The sequence below is a fragment of the Ochlerotatus camptorhynchus genome, unplaced genomic scaffold, assembly GCF_037179485.1.
Source record: "Ochlerotatus camptorhynchus isolate MF236.1 unplaced genomic scaffold, CSIRO-AGI_Acam_v1.1 ptg000467l, whole genome shotgun sequence".
NCBI lineage: Eukaryota > Metazoa > Arthropoda > Insecta > Diptera > Culicidae > Ochlerotatus > Ochlerotatus camptorhynchus.
The window spans coordinates 1549656-1573269 of NW_027040953.1; the positions used below are offsets into that span (position 1 = coordinate 1549656).

The window sequence follows — 23614 nt, forward strand, 5'->3', positions numbered from 1 at the left end:
GATTAAAAATCATTAAAACAAAATTAAAAATAGTCCGGCACTTGATTTAGGGGCCTTTACGTATTCTCGGCAATATAAGCAGACGCGACGCTTCTACGGAGTGGGAGGGAGGAGGGGTTAATGTTTTGTTTGCCAATGTGTTCCAATTCCTTAGGTCATAATTGGAACGCACTATAATAGAAATGTTTAGCCATAACTGGTATACTCTCCCTCCCAAAGATGAGGGGATAAAAAAAAACCCCTGACCGGATCGGAAATCAAACTCACTGCCTAGTGCACATCGATAAAAATCTCCTGTTCTTCAATTTTTCTAATTTCAATATTAGCGGCACTCAACTTTATTCGGTATTGCATCAACGCTGAAAATGTCTTCCTTTTATAAACATTCCCATACTGACAGCTCCGTGTTTCCTTTCAGCCACCAAACTGCTTCCGACACTGTCCGGCTACACACATTTGAGACTTCGGGCACCTCATCAAACACTGAGACTGATCGTTCGTGGCGAAGATGGCCCTCATGGTAATGGCAAATTCTGTGATTCCTGGTTCAGATGGGTCCGTTTCCATGGTGATCGCCACTGGATGGGATGCCACTTGCTGTAGCAGAAGTAACACCAGCAATACGGCGGATGTGATTCGATTTGCCATCATTGTTGATACTGTACTGAATTTGCCGTAGCCGAGGAGATCTGACACCCTTTGAATACTGCCAACGTACTGCGGCAACTGAACTTGGCTAATGTCGAGTGAAAGCATTTCTATGTGATAAGGAAGTGTCAGTAATACATATTGAAGTTCGATTAAATTGAACTTTTCAAAATGTGATGCATTGCACAGTGCTGATAAATATAATAGCAGCGCTGGCCACTGAATCTAGTTCAATGGAATGTTTCCATAATAATATTCCTCTTATGGGCATATTAATGGTCAGTTTTTTTTAAACATTGAATTCGTGGGGTTATATCATTTACCATCACATGAAAGGAGTGGCGCTTCAACCCAGTGTAGATGAATTGCGTTTGTTTTGAAAATCTGAGTTCATCATGCATCAACGAATACGCATTTCGGCACCAACATTTCAAAAGGGCGAAACTGACAATTGTAAACAGACTGCGTTTTTTATTTAAGTAGAGAGCTAATGCTCTAATGAAATACATATTTTCATCAAATTTTATTAAAATCGTTTTTTGTCACCAAGGATTTAGTATAAACAAAAAGGCGTAATTGAATTTATGTGGGAAGTCATAGTGAGCTTTGTTTCGCCCCTCGTTTTCTTTGTAAACAAAAAGGCGAAATTGACAGCTAGGTTTGCAGTACGGCTAAAAATTATTTTTTTGTAGTTTTGTAAAAGTTCATGCAATTTTAGGCGTGTTTTTATATGGTAAAATATCGTTTTCAATTTGAAATCATTGAGAAAACTCTTTCAAATGGAATCCTCCAACTTCCAGGAACTTCTAGGTAAAATTATTGTGTTGATGCATTGATGCACAGAATACTAACGCGTTCCAATATTTGAAAAATTAAATTTCAGATGCAGCAGCAATGTTTATGCACGAAGAAAATGCTGCATGTAATGAAGAACATGTTCCTTCTGCAGGATATTTTGAAGAGGTGGATATGGTGGACACATCCAGAAACGAAAACCCAAGAAATCGAAGTGAAGGAGAGAAGGACAGAGCTCCATTAGCAGAATGCTTCAAGTCACCGGAAATGTTTTCGGAATCCAACCTCTTGGAAGAGTCTAATGTATCGTTCTGCAATGTACAATGCTCCACTCCAAAAAAAAAAACACGAACGGAAATGCACTACGGCTTTCCAGATATTTTTGATCGGCAAACCTCACTCGAATCCACTGAATTCTCAACAGACCTGAGTGTGAGTGCACTGGACCTTCGGACGAATAGAAAATCTGACCATTTGAGCTTGAGCTGCAGTGTTTCATCTGTTTCCAATAGGAGTGTGTTAAGTGACATAGGGAACTGCTCCATTTATAATGATCCTCGTGAATTCTTGCCCGCTTCAAAGCATTTTCGTAGCCAGAACATTACCCGGAACCGGTACGGAAAGAATGATCGACGTAAGCATTTATCTCATTCAAGCCGAAGTTCACATGCGCCCGCGATGCACAATGATGGTGCACCTAGCTGCGTATCAGTTCAATCGGATCACAACTATTCACGGAAACACGAAACAAGTCGCCTATCCTCCTCAAATAGAAGATCGCTTGCAGCTAGAATGCACCGTGGTGATGCACATGGCGATGCCATGAATCGACCTGAACACCGTAACTCTCCGAATCTCCTGGATACATCTCCATCTATCAAAAACGGACATTCGCATGCGGCTGCTATGCACCGTGGTGGTGCGCATGGCGATGTTCAAAATCGTCCTGTCCACCGTAACTCTCCGAATCTCCTGGATACATCTCTATCTAACTCAAGCGGATATTCGCATGCGGCTGCCATGCACCGTAGTGATGCGCATGGCGATATTCAAAATCGTCCTGCCCACCTTAACTCTCCGAATCTCCTGGATACATCTCCATCTAACTCAAGCGGACATTCGCATGCGGCTGCCATGCACCTTAGTGATGCGCATGGCGATCTTCAAAATAGTCTTGGCCACCGTAACTCTCCGATTATGCTGGATACATCTCCATCTAACTCAAGCGGACATTCGCATGCGGCTGCCATGCACTGTAGTGATGCGCATGGCGATGTTCAAAATCAACCTAGGCACCGTAACTCTCCAATTCTCCTGGCAACATCTCCGTACACTTCAAGCGGACATTCTCATGCGACTATCATGCATCGTGCTGGTGCGCATGGCGATGTCCAACATCGACCTAACTCTCCCAGTTCAGATGTTGGAAAGTGTTCTGAATCAGAGTTCGGAGATCTGGATGAAAATGGTGGAGAAGTGTGTATCGGGGATAACACGGAAATGAATGATTTCGATATGACGGATTATTTTGAAAAATTCAGGAATCAGGGTCTTTTGAGTGAAGACGATGAGTATGTTCCCGGAGCAAATGATTCCAACCAGATAAGTGACGGTAAGTTTTAAAATAAATTTAAACTAGGGTATATGAAATAAAAATATTCCGTTTCTTATTAATTGCAGCTTCATCATCTGAAAAGTTACCAGGAGATCTTGGTTTTCAAGAAATTGTCGAACCCGAGGCAGCACGATGTAAAGGATCAAGCCGTCGGCAGATTAATAAAATTGCAAAAACAAAGGGACAAAGCTACGTCCGTACTGATGGTACAGTGGTTCCTGCAAGAGCTGTAAGGCCCGCATGCAGTTGTACGAAACTTAAATGCAAGGAAAAGTATACCACCAATGTGCGATGTCAATTGTTAAAGAACATGTTGCAACTGTCTGCTTCTGGTCAAAACCAGTTCTTGAGTAACCATATGGCATTGAGAATCACTGCTCGACCAACGGTAAAGTATTACTGCAATACTAGTTTAAATCCCAATTTCCAAAAATCTTTTTTTTTTTTTTTGTAACTTTGTCCCAGGTTCTGAATTCAAGAAGACTTTTTACGCGATCGTATTATCTTCCGGCTGTAAACGGTAGAGTTCACGTTTGTAAGGAAATGTTTATGGCCACATTCGATATTACAGACAAAAAACTTCGAGTGTTGGCCAATAAACAGTTGAAAGGACTCGGAATTTCAGCTGATGATATGCGGGCTGAAAACAGCAGCCGTAGAAGCATTTCTAATGAACAACGAAATCATATAATTGACCACATTAAATCCTTTCCTGCTTATACCTCTCACTATAGCCGAGAGAAAACTTCACGCTTATATTTAAGCAGTGATTTGAACGTGATGAAGATGTACAATTTGTACAAAGCTAAATGTGCTAAGGATAACATGCATCTTGTGCACTTCAACACTTATCGATTACTATTCCGCTCTATGAAGCTGGCGTTCAGGAAACCGAAGGCAGATACTTGTTGCCTGTGCGACAAACTAGCTGTCCTACTAAAGCAAGCAGAAACATGCGCCGAGAAGGAGGCGATTCAACGCACACGAGATGACCACCACGCGGTGGCTCAAACAGCTTATACGAGTAAGAAGGTCGATGTTTTGGCTGCAAAAACCAGTATTGAAGTCAGGACGGTTTCCTTCGATCTTCAGAAATGCCTGCCAACACCACATTTGCTGTGTGGCACGGCATTCTACAAACGGCAGTTGTATACCCTTAATCTGACTGTGTACACTACCTGGAATGGTGAAAATTCAGTTGAATGCTATTTGTGGGACGAATCGAAAGCGAGAAGGGGATCACAAGAGATAGCATCTTGTATCCTGAAGGATTTATCAAATACAAACCAAAGAGTAAAGGTAATTAACTACTACTCCGACCGTTGTACAGGACAGAATCACAACATAGTGATGTGCATGATGTTTTCACATTTTATCGAAAAATGTAGGACTGAAGAACGACAGCTGACAATCTGTCATAAATTTATGACATCCGGACATAGTCACATGGAGGTGGACTCGGCCCATGCTTGTATTGAGTGGACTCGGCCCATGCTTGTATATAGAGACGCCGAGGGATTGGGCTGTCTTTATATCGTCCATTCAACGGAGAGTGCCCTTCCAGGTCACCGAAATGGACCAAAACGAATTTTTGGGATTCAAACAGCTGGAAAATTACTACAAACGACCCAAGATGAACACAGATGGAGAACCTATTCGATTCAAGAACATTTCGCATTTCGAATATAGGACTTCAGCGCCAGGGATTGTGTACTATAAGTATGAATTGTCTGCTGAAGAATATAAGAGATTCGATATGACTAATCATGACACGAAAAATGTTATCGTAACTCCTATCACCAACGAACCAATTCCACTTTCCAACGAGAAAATAGAGGACTTAAAAAGTTTGATGGATTTTGTTACCAACAAAGCATACTACGGCACTTTATTGAAGCAACTAGCACCAAAAAAGCGAGGCCGTAAGGCTAAGACTGATATAGGGGACCATTTCGATGCAGATTTGGATGTTTCCTTAAATATTGACACATAAAAGGGCGGTGCAAAACTTCATTATTCAACTTTCTTTATTAAAAAATATTTGAAATTAAAAATTTGCAAGTGATGTAGTTATTATTTGTTACTGCTATTTTCCATTCGACAATTAGATAACCGCCCATATTCTCGTTTTCGTTCGAACCATATTTTTCATATACATTTTGTTGTATGGAAAATACGGTTCGATCGAAAACTAGAAAAAGAGCGAAAACCATTAGACTTGTACCAAAGAGGGAAGGTTTTCAGTTGGCCTAGATGGCATACGGAAAATGGTATGGAATGACAACTGTTGGTCGATTAAAACGAATACATCCTTAAATACTGATTTGCCTTCAATTCTCAAAGTTTTCGATCAACTCCGGTAAATTATAGTCATCCAAAACTACGGCTGCACTGACCAACCTCTTTAGCACATTAAGTCGTTGTGGGCTCGCTGTACCTGTTCCGCTGCATATCTGGGACAATGATGATGATGAGTCATGATCCATGGTAATAACGTTGCACTTTCTTGCTGCACACCCCAGCAGCGGCGGACACCGAAAGGGATGGATTGCACCACGTCCACGGTTAAAGAAATTCAACAGCAGTTTCAAACTTTTCAGTAACCCGTCGAAATTTTGTATCTTTTTTTCTTTACCAGTCCAGTAAATGATCCAGGTGTTCTGCTTGCATACCAAGTTTTCGTGGACGATTTTCACGGTACATCCAACCTTCGGTAGTTGAAGCACTGTCTTTGAACTAAAACGAGAAATTTTCATGTATGAGCTAGACGTTCGGTTCGGTGATTATTTTCCTTCCTGTCCAAGCTGGGAAGCGATTAACTATTTTACCGGAAGCTAGCAAAGTCTGTCTTTCGGTTGTTTAAGTGAATGACCGTTCTTGATGGTGTTCACGCCGAGATTTTTCACTAACAGCTAAATCTTTTTGTTATCCTCAGTGGAAATTGTGTACACAATCTTCTCATCTTAAATTATCCATAACATAACATATCGTTTAGAAATACCCACAAAAACAAACACAACAAAAACATTAGTTCCTTATTAAATAATAAATTTCTGATTTTCCCGATTTTCCTAATCAAAGCAGCAGAAGGGCGTAGTTAAAAATCCAAAGGCAACAAGGCGCTGTCAGTGGGGCCGAATTGACAGATTGTAAAAAAAGGTACAAACCGAAAGGGCTTAATCAAAATTTACAAAAAAATACAGGCGAAACTTGTTTTTAAGCTTTTTAGAGATAAAAAAAAGAAAATAAAAATCGAAATTATTATGTATTGGTAAACAAGGAGCATTAATACTGCACTGTGCAAGTATGAGGCCTGCATAGCTTACTAATTTGAAATAATTTCAAATTTTCGCTTTAGAAACTTTGACAGCGTTTTTCTCAGTTTGCCATCATTGTCAGTTTCGCCCTTTTGAAATGTTGGTGCCGATTTGTTGATATAGACTTCTCTGACGTTTGTGAACTGCACAAGTATTATTGCAGAACTTTAGGTAAATTATAGGTATTAGTGTAACAAAACCTTTGAATTTACCAAAAGTTCTGCTCTAATCGAGACACTAAGACTTGTGCAATTCACATACGTCAGAGAAGTCTATTCACTATTGACAAATCCATGTTTCAATCGACCACCGTGACGCTGCAATCGCAGCGGTGATAAGTTCGAAATAATGTGTCAAACTGAATACATTTTTGAAATTTCAACCAAAAAACTATTATTTTCTATTTATTCTAGCGAGTTTCTGTGGAAGTCAAAACATGATCGGAGCAAAAAAGTAGTACTCGTAATAATGGTACATAATGCTGAATTTTATCGTGCTTTGTCTCGAAAATATCTTCCAAATAAACAAACATCATCGAAATCACCCGAATCGTCCACCGACTAAATCTATTGTCACTTAAAATTAATTTCAGTCGGTGTATTAATCAGCAGATCAAATCGTTTTTCGTCTGGTGCTACACCGAGCAATCGGTCTATTTAAAAGTTTTTCGTCGATTGATTTAGTCGGCCAACTTTGTCTGTTGTTTAATCGACAGATGATTTCAAACCTTAACATGTTTTCAGTAATTTATAAGTCTTGAAGTAGCTTTTTATTTAAGAACAATGCATTACAAAATAGTTTTATGGATTTTGTACAAGATTCATCCATGCTGACAAGAAATTTTCATGAAATTACATTGAAATTAAATAATTTTGCAAACAATCAATGAAATTTTCAAGGGCTGTCACAGACTTATCACCGTCGGTTAGTGCTTATTCCTGCCACCAGGCACGCATGAGTTTAAGTTGGATTACTTGATTATCCAACCCAAGGTGACTACATATAGGTGTTCTAATGTGACAAATTCATGATTCAGCAAGAGGCAATAATTTGCCATTGATCTTTAAGTGTAAAAACCTACATGACACGTTCTTCAGCGCTATGTATATGTGTGTAAAATTAAAATAATAATTATGCATGTGCTCCTGAAAATCATCTAAGACGAGTATTAATATACATCGAATTTCGAAAAGCAAAAGCCAAAGTGGATGCAATTCGGACAGAGCAATTCGAGAGAGCCGAGAAGGCGTCGAAACAGAAGTGGAGAGGAGATCGATATTACGCTGTGATAACGATCGACGTCAAGAATGCGTTCAACAGCTGGGACGCCGACGCTAATTCCAGAAGCGGGTTCTGTTTTACGAGCCATATATGGGGCAGAAATCGATTAGTATCACGGTGGGAATTCCACAAGGCTCCATCCTTGGTCCTGTGGGAGAAATCACCGACAACCTAACTCCAGATAAACCATCCTACCGTTTCCTACCCCTCACATCATCATGATGAAATTAAAGAGTCTGAATTTATAAAGAGACGACATGTCAAAATTGGAACAATCGATTATCTGTCAAAGTATGTATGTATGTATGTATCTATGTAAGGTAGCCACCATCCTTTCAAGACTTGTCTTGTATGCAGCTCCACATAATAGCAAGATCAATTTGAGCTACCGATCTGAATTCACAATATCGCTGTATGAAGGGCCAAAAACGGAAGGGCGGACCCGTAAGCAGAGACACTTACGCGAAATACACGGGAATTTAAGAATCTCCTTCCAACGATACGCTCCAACAAATCGAATAACACAATTTGCAATACTTATTAAGCTTCCTACTGGATGGTTTGTTAAGAAGGGCGCGTCAATCGCCCTGAAACTGTTGGAGTAGAATTCACACCACCACAATCGAAGCGGTAGGATAAAGAAAATGATAGTGTTTATTCCCTCCTAGACTCCGGCTGTCAATCATACAATCGTCCAGTTTCAGTTTGAATGATACCCTGATGCTCCCACCCAACCCAGTATTTATTTATATAATGAAAATATATGCAATGGAGAAATGATATATCAGAACATTAAAATATGAATACATTAAAATATGAAATACATTTATGTGGATAATATAGTTGCTACTGCAATGAAAAAGTATTCTACATATAATAAGATGCAGCTCTACACCTCCTCAGCTCACAATGTCAAATGGATGCAACACTGAAATGTAAAGGATATATAAGGCAATTACATATATTTTGCTCGAATGATACTAACAATAATGCTAAAAATTGTGACGAATAACTAACATGACGAGAAATAACCTGCCTAATAATTATATACATATAATATTATTTAATGTTGTTATTTCCTCTGCTTCATCAGCTTCATATTAATTTCGATGACTTGCTTAATTTTGATGACTGAAATATCTTTTTCCATTTTTCTCCTGTTTCATCCAACTACACTGCTATAAATAGTAATATCAATTTCATCACCTTATCCAACAAAACACCTTTCTCAATTGTGCAGCTGTTTATGGTCCCATTATTTTTTATTTATCCTTATTATTATCCTTATTTTTTTATTAACTTCCATTCTTGGACTTCATTCTTTTACTTCCATTCTTCCAATCAGAATTTTCCAACATTTCTACAGCTATTTCACTCATCCACACATTTTGATTTTAAAATCAATTTCTAACGGTACACTAGACTTCTGCCAATTGAAATAATTTCAACTGGAATGTAACCCAACTGAAGTTTGATAACCTAGACCACAAACGAAGTGACCGACGGAGCAGCTCGAAAACTTTGGTGAATAACCTCCCTAATAAAAAAAATACCATAAACGAACGATAACCCAAATAATTGAACTTTTTCACTAATGGTTTGGAAGATACCCAGAACACGTCTTTAAGCAAAATAACCATAACAATTTTATTAGGTCTGCTATTGCGATTCTTCACCTTACCACATGGCAGCACTTCTACTCGACTGTACTAGCATTATCCTCAATTGTACTAGATGAAACTAGCATTTTTTGGTTCTATCTCTTTCACTCTAGTCAAAACTCGAACTTAGGTTACTGCAGTCCAACCCGTGTGTTTTCAGATTACTTGTGGTAACTTTTATGATATTTGACTATGCAATTAGATCACTTATCTCAATCTTACCTATTATCACTGAATTGCAATTTGCTTTTTACTTCCAGTGTACATCCAGTGCCCTTAAACATTACTACTACTAAACAACACTACTGCGTGGTAGATTGGAGGCGAACCAGCCCAAGGCTGAAAGCCTCCCTAATAAAGATAAATTAATTAATTACTGCGTGGTACCAATCCTACACACCTATACCATTACCTCTTCCATTTCTCTCCCGGGGATCACTCTCACACCACAAACGAAGTGACAGACGACTAACTGGCGAAGAAATCCATTAAAATAATGTGGTTCACTGTAATAGAATTTTCTTGGAAGCTTGTGCAATTATTCACCAGATGGATTATTTTTTTTGTTTTGATTTGAACAAAGTTGATTTTGTGTACAATGATTCTTTGACAGTGTGCAAAGAGTGTATCATTTTGTCATTTTTTTATGCATTTCAGTTTTGAGTAGAGTGAAAAAGATAGAAACAAAACATTCTAATACATTTGGTGAAAATGCTAGTACAATCCAGTAGTAGGGTTGCCATTTGGTACAATCCAGTAGTAGTGGTGTTGCCATGTGGTACACTGAAAAAATTAAATAGCAGGTTAGTCACAAAAGTTTTCGAGCCGCTCCGTCTGTCACTTCGTTTGTGCTCACACACTTCCCCTACCGTTTAGCTCACGTGCTGGTTTCCACTTTAACGATTCTTTTTGCAGTTTATTTTTCTCCTCCTATAACACTCTTCCACTCTTGCCTTGTACGAAGGGTTCCTTCACCCGGCATACTGGGATTGGGCGATCGTTAGAGAAAGATCGATCTTGACGGATCGATCTTATATTTGGCTGTAGAATCGATCCACTGATTAAATCGGTATCAAAGAATCGATCGTTGGTAGATCGATCTTATGGTTTTTTATTTGAATTGACCTTTCTGGCGTTTATAACTCACACACTTTCGTAATCCCATTTTCAAATGCTTCGTTTGCTATCCTCACTTTCTCTCTAGCCAAAAATGTTGGTTTGCTATTGTTATCCTCACTTTCGCACCATCAATACTATTGCATATAGAATGGACTACCCGAGCAAAGTCCAGCATCAAAATGACAGCAAATTGAAATCCATTTTTGATATCAACATCAACATAATTTGATTTCAGTTTACGCATTTGACAAATTTGATACCAAATTTTGTTTTCATTTTGCTGTATATTTGCTCTTCAAAAATATGTTGATGCGGGTTTGTTTTCATTGCCTAAGCATAACATCAAATTGAATACTTGTTTTGTTATCAACAGGAAAAATGGATATCAAATGAAGTTTTCAGTTTGCTCTCACTGATAGCAGAAATATTTTTTTTTATTTCTTTATTATCGAGCCTGGTTCATCTCATAGCAGCAATAGTTTTCAATGTGATGTCGCAGGAAGATTTTTTTGATCTCGATTTTGATATTTTAACCGTTGTTAAAACGGCCAAAACGACAGCAACCTGAGTAATCATTAGCAGTGAAATCACAACATCAAATTTAGATTTCAAATTGATTTCAGACTTTACTCGGCTATACGCTTGTTTACGTTGGTACCACAAGAAATTATTTCCTTTATAATATTCAATTAAATGTTGTCGTGACGGTAAGGAGCAATGCACATAGAAGAGAGGTAGTGAAAACCTTCAAATGTTGCTGAATTCATAAATATCGGAAACGCAAATAGTGACGTTATTGTAGGGAGCGATGCTGATGTTGACGTTGTGTTCGATAAATTTACCACTCAATCTGGGGTGAGAGTAAATCGTTTTTTCGATGTAAATACAATTACAAAATTTACATTTTTTTTTGAAGATCGAAAAGATCGAAAGATGAGATTGATTTTTTCGATATTTTCTCGGACAAAGAATCGATCCGAAAAATCGGAAATCGAGATGAAAAAGATCGATCTTCCAAAGATCGATCCAAGATCGCCCAATCCTATGGCACACCGCAACTCTGTACACGAATATCACTACACACTTCTCTCTGTTCAATATTATTTCTTTTCCCCTCTTTCTATTATGATTTCGTTCCACTCCGCTCGCTCTCACTCTCTGATCTCATTACCCGAAAATAAATCTCTCACTCTCCACGCTGTAACTCAATATGAAAAATTTTCTTTTCACGTTTTAAGAACCCGAACCGCTTCTAAACGCTACAATTCACCAATTCCTATAATCCTACAATTTCATTGTCCTCGATTGCACTTTACACCTCCAGAACGTCCGCCCTCACACTCGGTTATCAAAAACAACCCAATATCACGATTAAAACGCTATCCAACCTTGTGCCACTGCCGGAACCCTACACTTCCCGACCGTACGCCTTCGTGTCTTGATGCTGACTGATTTTATGTACGAAAACTAATGATTGCAATCGATTATCTGTCAAAGTCATAGGAAAAGTCATTCCAATCCAATGAGGTACAGAGAGAGGTGAAGCAGATCGTGAAATATGGTTGTATTATAGCGAATTCGTTTATTATTCAGTTCCAACCTGGATCGGGTATCAAGATTGGGTCTGCTTGTTTTCTAGCAAAAGTCAGTTTGATCGTTTGTTTTTAAAACCTGGCACGGGTCGAGGTTCGCACTGACAAAAAGTTCGGGTTCGCACGGGTTGGAACTGGTTCCAACCCCGATAATAAACGAATTCGCTATTAGTAATCCAAAAAATCAACCTAAACGCAAGTAGTGACGTCACTAATTGCATGTATCATACAGGGGTTTTACTCACACAACTTAACCGACTGCTCCACCTCGGTAATCCAGCTCATTGATTCCAATCGAGCAGAAGGCCTGTCAAATGGATAAAATGTCGTCTCTTTATAAATTCCAAGGGGGGGAGGTGGCTGTCAAATATGAACAATCGTCGCCTATCTCGCATAACTCGTTCCAAACGTAAACAAGCCATATGAAACCTACTGCGTTTGTTTACGTTTGGAACCAGTTTCATACAAGAATGATCAGTACGCTGATTTGACAGCACGTCCCCCCAGATAAATTCAGGCTCTTTATAGATCAAGAGCAAATTTTCATTACGTCGAATGTAACAAAGGTAAACAAAGTCGAGCTATCAGTGTCAATCGATTCTCCTCCTATTACACTATATACTGTCCGAATATAGGATCAATTCCCATTTTTAAATTTATTTACCAGTCAAATTGCTTTTTGACGTAATCACTTTCCGATCAAAATAGTTTTCGATGTTACTTAAGTCACCCAATTTCTATGGAGATGCCGTTTGACTTAAGTAACAGCGCTGAGAAACCCGTGAAAAGTGTACGTTCGTCGTTTCGCTTTCTCATTATTAAAGTGAATAAATCGAACTGTTTGTTGCTAAGATGATTTCGGTGGTCCTAAAATGATGAATGGGCTGCACGTAAGGAGACGTAATTGATAATTCTCCCGAATATCCTGGTAAATACACTTTGACTTAAGTAACAATAGGGGCCACCAAACGACGTATAATAACTTTTGACTCAAAAACCAGTGTTTTTTAGCATGAAAGCTAGCGATTTGCATTTGTATGATTAAAACCCTGCTAAATATGTTAAACATTGCTATCACTATGAGATTATACGAGTTTAATTGAAAATAGGAATAACTTTTCGGTCATCAAAACAAAACTTTATTTTTCTCGGATTGGTGCGAATGTTACTTACGACATAATGAAAATTTGCTCTTGAGATGACATCTATGGCAGTTGCCAACACGTTATTTCAAAACTACCCAAATTTGGGTAGAATCCACGCAGATCGGTCGAAGCTGAACCTACCCAGAAATGAGTAAACTGTGTTTGAAGCGAGGGGCAATTCACTGCTTTTGATGAATGAATCGAAAATACGTGAATGAAAAAAAAATACACAAACATTCATTATTACTAAAAAATGCTAAAAAATGCTAAAAAATACAAAATTCGAATAAAATACATAATTCGGAAAAAATACAAAATTCGTAAAAAAAAATACATAAATATTCGACGAGTAAAAAAAAATACACAACGCTACGCGCTACTGCACAAAAAATACAAAAATACAATACAACCATAGAGGTAACTCTAAGACTAGAAGGTCCCGAAATAACGTGCTCAACTTTTTGGCTCAGATCTGGTACTCTCTTCGGTCCCAAGCTAATCGATTCACCCCTCAAAACATAGGAAAAAACCAATAACCCCTCATTTTATCTGTCAAACTTTCATAGCGAATCAAAACAAACATTGCGTAGTACTAGAATTTCGACTAGAATAGGGCACGTTAATCGTTTGCTTGGGACCAATAGGCTACTTAAGTGGTGAGCCAATTTAAAATCGTTAGTTTCGTATTGATTGTTGATACAACTGCCTAATACAGACAAAATGCGTCATTGTATTTATATTCGAGCACAAATCACCAAAAATGCATTCAAAATACATTATTGATGTTCATTCTTGCCTGCTTAATTTTTACTACCCATTTATGTGAAGGATTTCTCCCATTTTATGAAAAACGCCTTTATTCATTTAATAAGTAATAAATTGCTTATTTATGAGTAACTGTAACTGTATGAGTAAAACTTATTGATCAATGGATAACCGAGTGGATAACACATGCTAATTCACGAGATTATTAATGGATTATGAGTGATATAATAATTTCTCAAACTGCATGTAATTCTTCTCATCACTGGGTATTTTAAAGTTAGCGTGTGATTGACGCATTTGCCAAACAAAACGCTAGACAAAACATTAAATAACATCAACATAACAACATTTGTGAGTTGTTGTCCTAGGTTCCAGTTTCGGTTATATCCTTGACACGATCCTCGATATTAGCATATTAGCTACAAAATTTTGAAGTAAGCCCGAGTGTAAGTTGCATGCCAAAGCAATAATATGAATGATTCAGATACGAAGGAATTCTGGATGTCGTATGAAGATGTCACCGGCGAAATCATACCCAAATATCTAAAAAAAAAAATGATAACCCTCTGTAAAACCGACTGATTTCGTTGGATCCAGTCATTCCAGCGACATCGCTGTCAACTCACAGTCGTGCTCACAACATCGCTCGCAGCCTCCGTTCAATGTCCTTTCAGCGTATACAGAGATGGATTCTGAATCCGCAGTCCAGGCCGCTTTGATTGCTAAAAAAATTATACGTTGGGCGGATTCAAAGAAAATTAAGTTGGAACATCCAGAGGTGACTATTTGCGGACCACGGCAAAGCCAAGTTAAATGCTGCTTTTGTCCAAAAATGGTCACCTTAAGTACCAGTATTAACAAGAACGGGTCTTGTGGATGGATAATTTCAAATTATTCACAACACCTGGCGGAGCATGAACGCCCAAAACGAACAGCAACCATAAACGATTTTTTTGGTCACACTAAGAGGGAGTTAGTAACATACAATGAGAAGCCGGAAGACGTAGCTGAGGACCGATCAGAGGACGTAGCAGAGAAAGAGAGTCAAGGAGAATCCGAGATACAGACTGAAGAACAGATTGATAATGGTGAAGGCCATTACAACTTGGAGGACTTCATCGAGTATGATCCGCAGTCGGACGAGGAAAAATTCTAGGAAGAAAATAATCGAGAGTTATTTTTAATTTCCTTCTGATCGAAGGAAACGTTTGCTTCTAAACTGTTTTTTAACATGTCTTGTTTTTATGTTAACTTCCATCTTCCATTTCATCCTATAAGCAAACAACCATTGGCGTAAATTGAATGTTGAGGTTAACGGAGACACGCCCCCCTCCCGGTAATATGATAAAATAATCGAACAACACTTTTTTTTCACTCCCTCAATTCTGCACACTTAGTTTTTGATAATGGCATTGTTCTTTAACAATTCATTAAATGTTTTGTCTAGGCCTCGGTCGAAGTTATACCAACAGTTTGCAGAAACTTAACAAGTTTTTTTCTTCGTAGTATTCATTTAGGGTTACATGTTACATGTAATTGGGAAATACATTAAGTGATGCTTTATTTTCAGTTCTTTGATCATTTTTGAAAATTTTGTTTTGAATTTTTCCTAGAAAAGTCAGTCTATTTTTAGTTTGTAGCGCGACTACAAGTATGCCTATTTTAGTAAAGTTCCAAGATATACACGTGTTTCTTGTGTTATTTCAAACGATTTATTAGTTTCAAATAATTCTGGCTTTTGTATATGAGACACATATCTACTAATATCTATCTTTGACCAGTCTGATTCAATGCTTAACTTATTATTAGAAAGAATGTTAAACTTGTTACAAACAATACCTATTCCTTTAGGATTGCGTACGTGAGCTGGAACTTCAATTGGAACAGATTTAAGGTTGCACTCCCTTTCTCTTTTGAATTTTCCATCTAAGTATGCAAATCCTAGCTGAGCAGCAAGATTTTTTTGATTTTCTTTAAATATAAACCAATCACACATTTACGGTAACCATGTTGAAAAACAGTTCTTATTACGCACATGGCAACTCACCAATTTGAAGACTTCTAGTGTAAGACAACAAACAGTTTTTAAGTTTGTTGATTATATGAGTTTTATCTTGTATATAGATAATTCCAGTTGGTCCCTTAGCTGCATACCAGTTACTCCAGGTTCTGGGAATCTCAGAAGGATGCGTTGAAATGGTTCGAGGCAATCCCATTCGAACTTTCATGCTACCAATTAGTCTAGAATCACCGTCTGCACCATATCCTATTATAGATATACCTTTCTCATGCATTTGTTTTTCCATTATAGCCAGTCGTGGCCTTGGGAGAGAGGCGCGGTGGACTTTATTTTTTGAGTGAGTCAGAGATTGCAGCGGTCGCAACCTCCCAGTTCCATACAGTGAACTGCCAGCATACATGGCACCGACGATTCGGGCATCGTGACCCTGCAGTGTTCGAGAAGATCCAACAGGAAGATCTCGCTACCGGTTTGATTCTCGTGGTGCCAAGATAGTGTGTGAGCCGTGTATGGAAGGGAAGATGACTCGGTTGCCATACCCCAAGCAGTCCGAGCGGAAGACGACGCAGCCACTCCAATTAATCCACACGGACGTCTGTGGTCCGATGAGCAACGTGACTCCCGGTGGAAAGAAGTATTTCTTAACCATCATTGATGGTTTTAGCAGGTACGTAGTCATGTATTTGCTAAGAGAAAAATCCGAAGCGAAACAATGCATCATGAGCTTCGTGCGGATGGTTCAGAATAAATTTGGGAGAAAGCCACAGATAATCAGGTCTGATCGTGGCGGAGAATTCGTTAACCAGGAGCTTGAGCAATTCTATCGAGATGAAGGCATCCAGATGCAGCTGACTGCAGGTTACGCACCGCAGCAGAATGGCGTAGCGGAGCGGCGCAATCGCTACCTCCAGGAAATGGCGGTATGCATGCTCCTCGACGCCGGCCTGGACAAGAGATATTGGGGAGAGGCAATCGCTGCTGCTGCGTATATCCAGAACCGCTTGCCCTCAAGATCGATGACGAAGACACCGACGGAACTTTGGTGCGGAGAGAAACCAGATCTGAGTCATCTAAAGGTGTTCGGATGTGAAGCATTCGTATTCATCCCAGATGCAAAACTAGGGAAGTTAGACAGCCGGGCTAAACGGCTAACATTCGTCGGCTACGCTTGTGGCTCCAAAGCGTATCGTTTCTTGGATAAGCAAACGAGCAAAATCGTCATCAGTAGGGATGCTCGTTTCCTCGAACTCGGACCAGAGCTGCAGGAGGAGTCAAGAAGCAATGCAGAGAAGCAGAAACGCACAGGTCACAAGAAACCGTCTATGACAAGGAACAAAGTTGTAGTGGAGAGCAGTTCGGATCAACTGGTCAGGATCGAGCCAGATTTCGTCGATAATGCAAGTATCGACGAGGAACCGGATTGTGAAGGTTTTTTCGGATGAGGATTCTGACGACGACGGACCGCAGAGCGGCGAAGAGCAATTGAACGACGGGCCGCAGGGCGGCGAAGAGCGAGTGAACAGCAGGCCGCAACGTAAAAATACCGGAGTACTGCCGGTTAAGTATCAAGATTTTGTCGTCGGACTGGTCAAGATGGAAGATCCGGAACCGAAGAACTACAGTGAAGCAGTGAACAGTGCCGGGAAGGACAAGTGGATTGAAGCTATGGACGCTGAATACCAGTCATTATTGTCGATGAGCACCTGGTCGTTGGTTCCGCTACCGGAGAATCGACGAGCAATTGGCTCGAAATGGGTATTCAGGAAGAAGAAGGACTTCGCTGGCCAAGTGGTGCGCCATAAGGCTAGGCTAGTTGCCCAGGGGTGTGAACAGCGTTACGGCAGCGATTTTGGTGAAGTTTTCAATGCCGTCGACATTCCGGTTACTTCTGACAATAGCAAGTCACAGAAAGCTTCAAGTACGCCACATCGACGTGAAGAATGCTTACCTGAATGGAAGATTAAGTCAAGAAATTTATATGCGGCAGCCCCCGGGATACGCGGAGCCCGGAAAGGAGGAGTTGGTATGCAGGCTGCACCGTAGTTTGTACGGGCTGAAACAGGCGGGACGCGTCTGGAATGCAACTGTGAAGGAAGTACTCCTGAGTTTCGGATTCCAGCAATCGGATTCAGATGCTTGCCTTTTTTCGAAGCAGTTAGACAACGGTGAGTGGCTATACCTTCTAATATATGTAGATGACATTGTATTGATTGGTGGAGATGAGCATCAGCTGGATCTCTTGGAGCAAGAATTGAGCAAGCATTGCCAAATCTCGTCGTTGGGACCGATAAGCCATTTTTTGGGTATCAAGGTTGACAAGAGCAACGATGGATTCTATTCCCTCAGCCAGAAAGCGTTCATCAAGGAAATCGCTGAACGCCATGGATTAAACGGAGCCAAGACATCGAGATACCCTCTGGACACAGGGTACATGAAACAGACAGACTCCGAACCTTTAGTCGATAACGTTCAGTACCACAGCCTTGTTGGTGCGCTGTTGTACCTGTCAACGCATACAAGGCCAGACATTGCAGCATCGGTGTCCATCCTCAGCCGTTGCACCAGCCACCCTACGCAGCGTGATTGGGTGGAACTGAAGCGCGTGGTTCGTTACTTGGTCGGTACTGAAAACTTGGTTTTACGTCTTGGAGATCAACGAAACGATGAACTGACTCTTATTGGATACAGTGATGCAGACTGGGCAGGAGATACATCAGATCGCAAGTCTACCAGTGGATTTGTTTTTATGTTGGGAACAGCTAGGGTAGTAGAGAGCAGAACTGTGTCACAATGTCTACTATGGAAGCAGAATATGTCGCGCTATCGGAGGCGGCACAGGAGGCAGTGTGGCTACGACGCCTGTTGTCCGAATTAGGTGTTGAACAGCAACAGCCAACGACGATTAACGAAGATAACCGCAGCTGTATCGACTTCGTTTCCCTCGAGCGCCAAAACAAGCGCAGCAAGCACATCGATACTCGACAACATCATGCGAAGGACTTGTGTACGAAAGGATTAATTCAACTGGTCTACTGTCCAACTGATAGGATGGTGGCCGATGTTTTCACCAAACCTTTAGGACCGCAGAAGATCAATCAGTATGCAGCGGATCTAGCCAAGCTGATTGAAGGAGAGTTCGTTCAGTAGTTCAGCCAGGAGGAGTGTTGAACGTATCTATATTTTTGTCATAGGGGCGCTGATCCACTGAACTAAAATTACAAAGCGCTCTATGCTCACCTTTTTGTTATTTCTCTTGTAACTTTTTCCTTGCCGATAATACATAACACATTTGCAATCGAAAGGTTGTGTCGCGAATAATTGTCCGAGTAAATATCACATTTTCCCCACGCGGTAATCGGATTCCCTGTGCTGTTTTCGCCTGTTGTGGCCATTTCCTTCCAACATGCTGAAGTGAACCAATGCTTTCCTAAGTGATTCCGAACCTTTTAAAGTGATGTGATTCAGTGAACATTTCAAGTGGTTCAGTTCAATACGAAGTGATTGCAAACATATCTGATATGATTCACTACTTTTCGAAGTTATTCTGAACGTTTTTGATGTGATCCAGCACTTTCCGAAGCAATTTCTAACTTGTGAAGCACCTTGATAACAAAGATTGATAAAACAAAAACAAATTATCGAACTATTCATTACTATAAGCGAATTTGTTTTTGATTCAGTTCCAACGTGTATCGTTGATTGGGTTTGCTTGTTGTCTGTCAACCCTCAGTGTAAACGTTTGTTTCTGCAACCTGGCTCGGGTTGAGGTTCACACTGACAATAAGCTCGGGTTCGCACGGGTTCAGCATTCGAGCACCGATTTCGACCCTTAGGTTAGGGCCTTAGGAATGTTGAATAAATCAAAAAACCAAATGTATACTTACAGCAAGGCTTCCAGTTAGATCCAGGAAAATCCGGATGGATCGAAACAGCAAGATACCGGAAGAATAGCGGATCGCACCAGATTAATCGATCTCATATAAGACACAAGTGGAATTCGAAAATACGCTTAACCTTCCTCCCTTCACTGTCCCAATGTAATCTAACTGGCCCTTGTTAAAGTCGCACCGCAGTTCGAGATAACGCACTCGCTCTCCCTTCATTCTCGTTCTACTGCGATGACTGTGATCAGTCATTCTGGAGATTCCCACCGAAGATGTTGCAAATAGTCGCGGTTCTGCTCGGGATTCTACTCCTATCTACCATCGTGGCAGCTAGCGAGTCCGATTATCGCAAATACCTTCGAACCCGTCCCCCTCATCTACCCGGAGAAGTTAATGTCGAAGAAGTGCTGGAAGTGTTCAAGTCCAACTCACGCCCCTCGCCGTTCGGAGTGTCCAACGCGGAAGTAAACGCATTCCTGGTGAGAGCATTCTTCCAGAAGCGTAGACGATGCAGTTCCACTACTTCTACAACCAGCACGACCACCACGAGCCCGACGACCACCACGAGCCCGACGACCACCACGAGTCCGACGACCACCACGAGTCCGACGACCACAACCAGCCCGACGACCACCACGAGCCCGACGACCACCACCAGCCCGGCGACCACCACCAGCCCGACGACCACCACCAGCCCTACGACCACCACCAGCCCGACGACCACCTCCAGCCCGACGACCACCTCCAGCCCGACGACCACCTCCAGTCCGACGACCACCACGGACCCGCCACGCTCAACGTATCCGAGTCCCAGCAGAGACAATACCAATCCCGACTATACGGATCTTTTCAGTCCGAGCACCTCGATGACTGAGTACCCCAGCTATGAGCCTCCGAAAAAGACGACCATCTTTTTCGATGAGGAAGCTGAACCAACAACGGTAGGCAACGAAAAACTGCAACCATCGGTTCAGCTGGATCCGACGAATGAAGCGGAAGCGGATTATTTTCAGTACTCCAACGAGGAAGATTATCTGGAAACATTGGAAGGTGAATAGTGGTGAGTAGCTACATTGTAGAGAAACATGGTGATAATTGACGCTCATTTGACCTGTGTAATCAGGTGCGGTGTGGCAGTCATTGCCAAAGGGTTTGGAATTTTTAAATGATTGTAAGGTTTTCCGTTGTCCTTGCCCGCAACTGAAGCGTTCAAATCATTGGCGTAACTACGTGAGTGCTAGAGGGGCTACAGCCCTTTCTAGAATTGGTGCAAAAATAACTTATTTTCGTTACACATCAACATTGTTCGCTTCTTGCCTGATTGAGGAGAGCGAAAAATAAATGTAGTCTCCCCAAGGATGTTTCCTAAGTTGCGCCGAATTGCAAGGTTAGTTTAAAAAGTCATGGTGTAAGTCAATGATGATTTCAATGACCATTTTCCAAAAAAATATATTCAATGCTGGTTGCATATATTTAAGCCGAACCAAATGTTTATCTTCTGTTTTCGCCTTTAAAATCGATATGCCTGGAAAAAATTCCAAACCTCCATACATAATGTTTTTGAATAACTTTTTGCCCACAGGAAGGTAGCACCATGCTGTCAGAAGTTGTGACATTAAAACTGACAGCTTGCGATATTCCATCGGCACATTTTCCCCTGACGCATTACTACATTAACAACTAGGAACATTCATTCATTGCGATTTGACATCATTGTAACCTCGATTGTAACAGTTTGATTAATCAAAATTTTACTGCGGTTTCTTTTTAGTGTGACCATAATGAGAAGGTGCAATGGAATGATAAAGATTTCTGGCTAGTTTCAGCAGCGTTTTACCGACAGGTGCCACTAGTGGAATATGAAGATTTTATCATGATGTGGAAAATCTAAAATAAACGCGAGTTTTTATTTAATTATAATATAATACTAATAATAATTATAATACTGAAGAAGAAGAAGAAGTTCATTAAGGTTGAAAATGATAATCGATCATCTAAAATGTGTTCAGAACTATGGAATAAAAATATAATAGACTAATGAGTTATTAATCAGCCATTCTTTTCTGCTCTAACTCTGGGGGGTAGCCATCCAATAGGAGGCGCAAAAAACCATAATAAAATTTGAATTTCGAGTACATTTAAATATCATTGTTATACTGTTGTATTGGAGAAAAAATTAATATCGATTTATAACGATACAATGCTCAAACAATGAAAATTTATTACATGATATCATATATTTTCAACAAAAATTACGACTAGATGCCTCCCTTCAGATAACGACTTGAGTGCGGTACAATCGATAGAATCGGTGATGATCTCTTTTTGCCAGTGTTGAAGGGGGGGGGGGGTATGCCCTTCACCATCCCTCTCCAACTGGGGAGTTTGGTAAAGAGAGATGATTAACCCGATTCGTACCTTCCTCAAAGTTGTCCTTGCTCGCTTTCTACTCTCTCTATACAATTTTCACACCACCGTACTCTAACGGAACTATCAACTCTATACTTTCACCTCCTCATCTATCGTATAAAATGATCACTTAAAGTCTGTTATTTGAAACTTCACGCAGACGTAATACAAACATATGTATTAAAAAAATACTAGTTTAAAATAAGCTAATATGTTTAAAATATGCTATGTTTATGACTCGCTTAGTAAGTTATAAGGGTAGATCACATCGAGTTTATTTCGCTTCAAAACAAATTTCCGCGATCTACACACTAATTTTTTTTTACCGTATACTGTTATTTTTTATAGAATATGGAACAGCTAAACATTCGCTAATTGATTCGGTAATTTATTCTAAATTTACAATTCGTTCAGTAAATTTTAATATAGCTTTTGAGCTGTCAAAATTTACTGGTCTGAACTGTAACGAATGGTAACGTATACAATAGCGTTCGGTAACGCTTTTACAGGGTGTCCATTCTAAATCCAATTTATCAATTCCCGATTTTTTCCCGGTTTTGAAAAACAGCTCAACCCAATGTTGTCACAAAAATTCACGAATGAAAGTACTGTTTACACTCAAGTCGTATTTTACATACAAAAAAAATGCATGAAAAATAGTATTTTAATGTAAATAAGAATATGGAGAAAAATGTTACATGATTTTATATATGTCTTGTAAATGATATACTTACAACTTGTTATTCAATGAACACGAGATATGTATAATCAGAAGATTTTTATTTCAAGTAAATTTACGCGACTAGCAAGAAAACTCATTTCTTGGTTTTACATTTCATGACCAACAATTGAAAAGGCCTCAACTCCTTTTAATAAACAAACCTTGTACGCAAACGCAAACCAACAAAATAAACAAGTAGAGGGAATTCTCCTCTACCTGATTGTGTTTTAGGTTTACGAATGTAGGTTTTGGTTCGCGAGAAAATGGCCTCGCGAACCGAAACCTACATTTGTAAACCTAAAACACAATCAAGTAGAGGAAAATTCCCCCTACCTGTTTATTTTGTTGGTTTGCGTTGGTGGACTTCGGTTCGCCAAAAATGGCCTTACAAGGTTTGTTTACAAAATGTAGTTGAGGCCTTTTCAATTGTTGGTCTTGATTTGTTTGTTGATTGATGCAACCTCTTTCTCCGTGTCAGCCAGTAGCCTCACTCTCTTTGCTTCCAACTCCTTCAACACTCGAACAGCATCTCTTTTACGCTGTTTATCTCTTTCCATCGCGTCATGCTCATTTTTTTTTTTTTTGAACCAGTGATTCCTGGTATTTGCGATGTGCATTTGGTATCATAAACAATCCGTTGGG

The 23614-nt window shown here is 40.0% G+C and overlaps 1 protein-coding gene across 1 annotated transcript; it reads left to right on the top strand.

Moving 5' to 3' along the window:
* The first annotated feature begins 20109 nt into the window (after positions 1–20109).
* On the top strand, positions 20110–21692 carry LOC135712229 (uncharacterized). Its single transcript, XM_065235190.1, has 3 exons — positions 20110–20412; positions 20638–20902; positions 21614–21692. The coding sequence occupies exons 1-2, from the start codon at positions 20115–20117 to the stop codon at positions 20898–20900; spliced, it is 561 nt and encodes a 186-aa protein (XP_065091262.1). The 5' UTR covers positions 20110–20114; the 3' UTR covers positions 20901–20902; positions 21614–21692.
* Positions 21693–23614: the final 1922 nt, after the last annotated feature.

Excerpts from the sequence above, each read along its gene's own strand:
- LOC135712229 (XM_065235190.1), top strand. The coding sequence starts at position 20,115 with ATGTTGCAAATAGTCGCGGTTCTGCTCGGGATTCTACTCCTATCTACC. Across the intron at positions 20,413-20,637 it reads CCCGACGACCACCACGAGCC|CAACGTATCCGAGTCCCAGC; the intron begins CGACGACCACCA and ends ACCCGCCACGCT.